General features: G+C 37.3%; 1 protein-coding gene across 1 annotated transcript in view; it reads right to left on the minus strand.

Moving 5' to 3' along the window:
* LOC105622501 (homeobox protein prospero) overlaps positions 1–6,706 on the minus strand; it is a 28,793-nt gene that overhangs the window by 19,280 nt on the left and 2,807 nt on the right. Inside the window, exons 2-3 of the mRNA XM_012203916.1 lie at positions 5,587–6,057; positions 3,178–3,332 (exon numbers count right to left, since the gene is read on the minus strand). Coding sequence (XP_012059306.1) covers positions 3,178–3,332; positions 5,587–6,057 — 626 coding nt within the window. The remainder of the gene's footprint in view (positions 1–3,177; positions 3,333–5,586; positions 6,058–6,706) is intronic.

Here is a 6,706-nt window from a genome sequence, read left to right on the forward strand (position 1 = left end):
ACACACACACATACACACACACACACACACATCGCAGAGACGAGTGAACACGCGCACACATTGTACCCTGGATCGTAGACGACCCCAATCATCCCCCACGGCGTGCTTCATCGAACGAAGGCTGTCAATATCGTCGGTATAAGCAGGTCCGATGATGTACGCGCGACGTCAACGAGTCTCCGTAAGATATCGGACGTGCTTTCGATTCGACGCGAGCGTGAGCGTGAGAAAATAGGGTGCGAACGATCGCTTTGTGCTCGGCCACCGTCTCTCGTTGCCGCTCTTTTTCTATCACTCTACTTCTCGCTCTATTCTTCTTTGCCTCCCTCTCCCTCCCTCTTTCTCTCTCTCTCTCATACACATACTCTCTCTTTCTTTTTATCTGTCTCTTGTCCGATTTTCTCCGACATCTACTGCGCCGAGGGATGTACAATGATAAATGATGTCGTTGAAGAAAATGTTATGATTACAGAAATTGTAGTTATATGCTTTGTCATTAATATATGACCCTATTTATAAAAATCACGTTTACTATATTATGTCAGGTATTCTCAGTATTTTCTGATAAGTATGCCTCTTGTATTTTTAGTTGAATACTAGGACAGCGATAATAACTAATTTCATCTTCCTTTTATAATAACTTTGCCAACAACCGTATATGAGGAATATCCATAAATATTGCAAAAGGGGGAAATAACATTCGTGTTACATTATCGGGGGAAAAAATAGAATTTTTGCGCTCTTTTTTCCTATATTGTGTTGTATTTATCGCCCCCTTAATATCAATGAATCAATAGTTGGAGATTGATCAATCACTAAGAATGCGCTTAGGTAATCTAATCGACGGTTTGTATATTTTATAGAGGGAACGAGATGGCGATATAATAATCGACATAGCAGGTGGCAGCGACGATGGTCTCGGCCCGTTCTCGTGACAAAAGTACAACGATGATCTAGGGTGGGAAAAGGGGTGGAGGATCGACCGTGCACGTAGGAGCGTAGAATAATGTAGTGAGGCATTTCCGTATAGGAAGCCGTGCATTAGGCTATCAGATCGAGCACGCGCGACAACGACTGGTAGAGAAAAAGAAGGAAAAAGTTACGGGACAAACCTTTACGTGATTAGCTGTGAAAAGAAAGAATTCCATGCAGAGACTGGTAAAATAGAATAAAATGAAACATCTTCAAAATTTCTTTTAATTAATTTTTCTTAAGAAAATCTTCAGGCACGTTTTTTTATGTAATTTTAATTAGGAACAAATAATAGGAACCTACAAAGAACTCTCCTGAATTGTTTTAAAATTTTCATTAGGAAAATGATAAATTAAAATCTGCCTTCTTAATACATAAAAGAATAGAAATAGAACATTACTGTAAATTATTAATATACACTTTTAAAAATTAATATATTGGCAGATGTATCTTATACAAGGAAAGCAAATGGAAATTATTGATTATATCATGACTAACATATTCTATATATTTAAAAAGCATGTTCACAGTTGTAATATATCGTAAGCAAGAGTCACATAGCACTATTCGACATACTATTCGAAACGTGATTTTTTGAATTTTTGATTTTTGAATTAATAAAGAAGTAAACTATTCTGTTTGCTTAAGAAAATTTTTTATGGGAGTTTCAAAGTGCAAGACATAACAAATCTCATTAAGAAAGATTTTGGAGAGGGTAGGTGAATGGAATGGCGAAGAGGCAAAAAAAAACCCTCGGGTCAAATGTACAGAAATATGTTGAAGCGGTAATTAGCTTTGTGCGTACCGCGAAATACGAGCATGCAATTTCGCCGGACATTTGGAAGTTTCACAAACAGACCACGTGCTTGCTCTTTTATCAGCGATTCCACTCTTTTTGGATAGGCCCAATGAATAAAGTTACACAGAACAATAGACTGATAATTAACAACGATGTTCGCATCGTTATCAAAATGAACGAAATCCTTTTATTTTTTGTTTTCGCAATTTTATGTGTAGGATATCCCGTTCGGCTCGATTATCTTAGTACAACCATATGATTCGTGTTCCGAATTTATATGAAACGACATAAAAGATGCTCTCGAAACGCTTCAGTGACAAGTCGGCTGACATATACAATATAAGATATTGTAATTAACTCAACTACTCAGAACAACTAAGCACTTGCTCGTTAACGTTTTATTTATCGTCGGGTATGCATTTTTCATTTAGAGTATATCCTAGACACGTGGTCTCCGTGCCGTAATTATAAGAGCGACATACGAGCGCCATCGCGCGAAGGACTTACGATTTTCACGAGAGTGGACATCTCGCGATAAGAAAGCGGTAATAATGTAACGACGAGGGCACGCGCGCGATCCGCCTTCGACCGCCTTGTATCTTGGATCTGTACTGTACTCAGCCTAATTATAATCAGGCTAATGCCTGCCGGACAGTATGCGTCGGTACCTACCGGCCTCCTACGCTTCTATACCTGATGCTATGTAGGTAGCGTTACTTATCCCCAGCTGCTCTACGAGAGAGGGTAATTAAGATTCGGACACACCCATCGTGACTCTCGTCTCTTGGGCTCTGACCGCTTCTGCAAAGGGAGTGGTCGATCCCTCGAAAACCTCGTTCTCGTTTGCATACACGAAACGCGCCTCTATTATCAGAAACGTCTTCCACGATTTCATTCTTTCCAGGTACCGCACGAGATCGAAAATGTCCGAGATTATGTAGGGGTGTGGCGACACGACTGTCCGCCAAATCCTTGAGATTTTCTACATGATCGTCCGTTCGTTCTTGTGAATTTAGTTATCCGTTCAACAGCATCGAAAGCAATCCTTGATTTAAAACCGAATGTTTGCGAATCTCAATTGCATACATAAAGATTTAAATTTAGATAGATAAATAATTTAGATTTAAAAGAATTGCTTCCTATCAATGCGCTTTAATATATTCAATGCGCTTTAATTTATTCAAACATTAAAATGTCTATAAAAATACCTCTCTTGAATACGAACGTATTTCGTGATAAGATATTTTTAAGATTTTTGGTTTTTCGCATAAGTTATTTTAAAAAGAGAACTACAAAATATTACTGAAGAAATAAATCGCTCGTGTAAAATGATGCGCAATTTAGAAAGACTGTTTGCTATTTATGTTGTTATTATAAATTCAAAATAACACAAATACATTACTCACCGGAAGTTGGAGAACCACTTGACCAGCTGCGCTGTATTGTTTTTATTAAACTTGATGTCAGGGAAGTACATCTTAAGGACGGCCGAGGATGGGTACCTGACCCAGAAGAACATCAGCTTCGCCTTCCTCAGATGCATCGGCGTCAGCGTCGACGAGTTCACCGTGGTTAAGAAAATACCATTTTGCAATGTATATTTGCAATATATATATATATATATATATATATATAAACACATAGAAATATATGAGAAACGTGAAGAAGGAGAGTTAAAGTCTACTCTCGCGATAAAAAAAAAGATTAAAAGAGAAAAGTGCGGAAGAGAAAGTCGACTCGTTTCTCAACCGTCTGAATATCTCAAATATAATCATGTTTTCTTTCGTATCGAATTGGATCAGAAATCGTACAAATTGCGATTATCGCAAGGGTAGATGATAGAAGGGTTCTTATTGGGAAATTGATCTACGATTGGCCGTATCCTCAGCAGAAGCCTTACTGACTTCTTATTGGTAATAGGATCTCTACATGTGGTTTCTCATCGCAATCTTATTCGATTAATTCGCACGATTCTGCTATGTCATTCTGTACTTACAATTTAATTTATTCAAAACGTGTAAGCTTATACTCGATATTATAAATGTGAAATATCAGCACATAATCTCGCATTAATCTCGAGCTAAAAAATTTGGAATAGATTTTTTCGAAAAAAGGAAAAAGTAAAGAGAAAGAGGGCGTAGGCAACAAAATGAATTCGGATGCATCAAATGCCAGCGAGAACCGCGATGAGACTAGGATGGTGCGTCCGGAGGAGCGCGGAACAGCAGATCGTGTCACGGCGATGCACAACGCGCTCGACCTACCCCAAGAGAGAGGAGGGAGTGAAAAAAATGCGCCATTGATTTTACATCAAAGGCCGACTAAAAAGGCGGCAAAGAACGGCACGCTACCCGATCGAACGACCCGGTCCAACACGCCGATGCAGTTCCGACATTGCATCGGACGATCGGCGCTCACACGAACCCGCGCGACACTCGCCTTTTTTTCCTCGTTGCACCGAGGCGAACTCTCGATTCGCAAGCCACCGGATTTCTGCACGCTCTTTCGGTAACTCAGAAGCAAACCGCGGCGGGGTGAATCATGCACGATAATTGAAGCTGGTGAACCGTTCGCTGATCATTTTCTGACGATCCTAAGAGTGCACTTTAACCGGATGCAATCGCGGCTATTTTAATCAATCTGAAAAAGGTCAAGAACATTTTTAAATAAAATTTGGACACGCGGATATATTTTACAAATATAAGATCCTTTAAATTGTTACAATTGTACATTTATAATGTACAATTCAAATCATTCAGCAAATGTCGAATTCTCTTCTTTGAAATATTAATCTATAATTTTTATTATTAATTATGTCATGTATATTAAACATATATTAAACATTTATCATTATTTATGAATATTTAAGAATTACTATAAATTACTGCAAAATAACAAAAAATATGATTGGTCAAACATCGCAAATTTATTTTTAATAAACTCGATTTAATTTAGTTCTGATAATATTTTCGTTCTATTATGTATGATACTCTACCAGTGTTTTCGTACTAAAAATGTGACGATATAAATATAATGAATGAAACATTTTTCTCGCGCACATCGAAAGATAAGATGAAAAATTGCAGACAAAAGTTGATGTTTAGAAATTTAGCTTTGCAAGGCTCATATCACTGAGATCAGCAAAAGTAGCTTAGCTAGGATAAACCGAGGAGACGCCCGAAATGTAAAGTTCGCGAAATGCTCAGGCTGAATTGCGAAATTGCGGGACAGATTATTGGCTTGCGAAGTTGGGTGAGACTGCAGGCCGAGGGTGGGCCGAGGTAGGTAAAGAACTTTTGGTTCGATGCGTTGTTGCTGGACAAACTCTACTCGTAGGTGCAGCCAACATTAGCCTAACTCCGTACTAAACTAATCTAACATTCGTCCGAGCTTCCTCGCTCCAGCCACCTTACAAGCGAGTGAGCCATTTTGCCGGCTTTTTCTCTCTCTCAAAAAACTCACTGCTACATTCTAAACTTTTCGCGCGTGAGTTTCGTTTCTCCTATGTCAAAAAATATCTCTGAGTATCTTAACTGTTTTCTCTAGTATGTCTAAATTTTTTTTAACACACGAATTAATCTTCAGATAACATTTTTCATTTTAACAAATAATATTTTCATTTTAAATAGTAATATTTTCTATATGTGAATGAGATTAATATCTTGCTTTGATCATAATAAATACATATCAAAATTCTTATAAATATTATCTGAAGAAATGTTTATAAAATTTTATAGAATTTAATAAAATTCTGTAAAATGCAGAGTATTATTATCAAATTTGCTCTTTAGCATACAAGTATTAGTAAAGGATATTGTAGGCTGAATTCCATCGTAGCTGATGTCGCCGGAATTACAGTCGCTAGCTCGGTCATTGCTGTCCATCCTAAGATGTCCGTAGTCCGGACTGCCGTGCTGGGCTGCTGCCAACAAGGCTGGATGCAACATAGCCGGCGGATGGGGCAGTGGAGGGGAATCCCTGAGTTCTACACCTCCACCCGGAGGACTCGCGGGTAAATGATGTGGCCCCGGAGGTGGTACTTGACCAGGATGACTCGCGTGAGGATTGAAAAACGGCGAATAGGGCGAGAACACTTGACTCTCGTGGAGGCTTGGATTTGGTATCGCTACGCTGGTTGGCAGGGACACCGGCAGCATCGGTGGTGGCGCATGGTAAGGTCTCGGTGGTGGAGGAGGCGGGGGACTATCACTACCTCCTTGAGATCCGTTTCCTTCCTGCGCTAGGATTCTGGATACCGTTCTCGGAGTAATTCTCGTATCCGTCACCTGTAAACCGTACTAATTAGTATTTTTTTTAGTTAGACTTTTTTTTATCAATTTCATATAAATATAATTAATATAAATTAATTTTACTTATAACTATTTTATAAAAGCATATAAAAAATATAAACAATAAAAATTGAGATTATAATATTTTTTTAAATTAAAGAACAAAAATCTTATATTCGCTTAAAATGGAACGCACTTAGCATCTAAATATTTCCATGCTTAAATCTTTTTCAATCTTGAAACGCAATCATGAACAGAATCAGAGTAGTAATATCACTTATTAAATTGACAAGTAATTTAAGAATTTTTTATGCTAATAAACATCTTTACAAGACTATTAATAATGCAAAAGATTTCGATGCGCGATTGCAGAATTAGATATGCATATAAATTCACAGCAAATTTCACACAGTTAAAGCACTAAAATTTGATATAATTTTTCGTATTTAATTATATTTATTCTCATCGATCCAAATTTGTACCATAATTGTTTATAATACTTTCACTGTGACTTCATTGACTTCAATTTACATAACATTATTCGAATATTATGAATGACTTGAAGTTAATATCTTTTTTATATGTAAAAATTTGTACAATGTATGTATATATATATATATATATATATATATATATATATATTATA

This window comes from Atta cephalotes (assembly GCF_000143395.1).
Source record: "Atta cephalotes unplaced genomic scaffold scaffold00046, whole genome shotgun sequence".
NCBI lineage: Eukaryota > Metazoa > Arthropoda > Insecta > Hymenoptera > Formicidae > Atta > Atta cephalotes.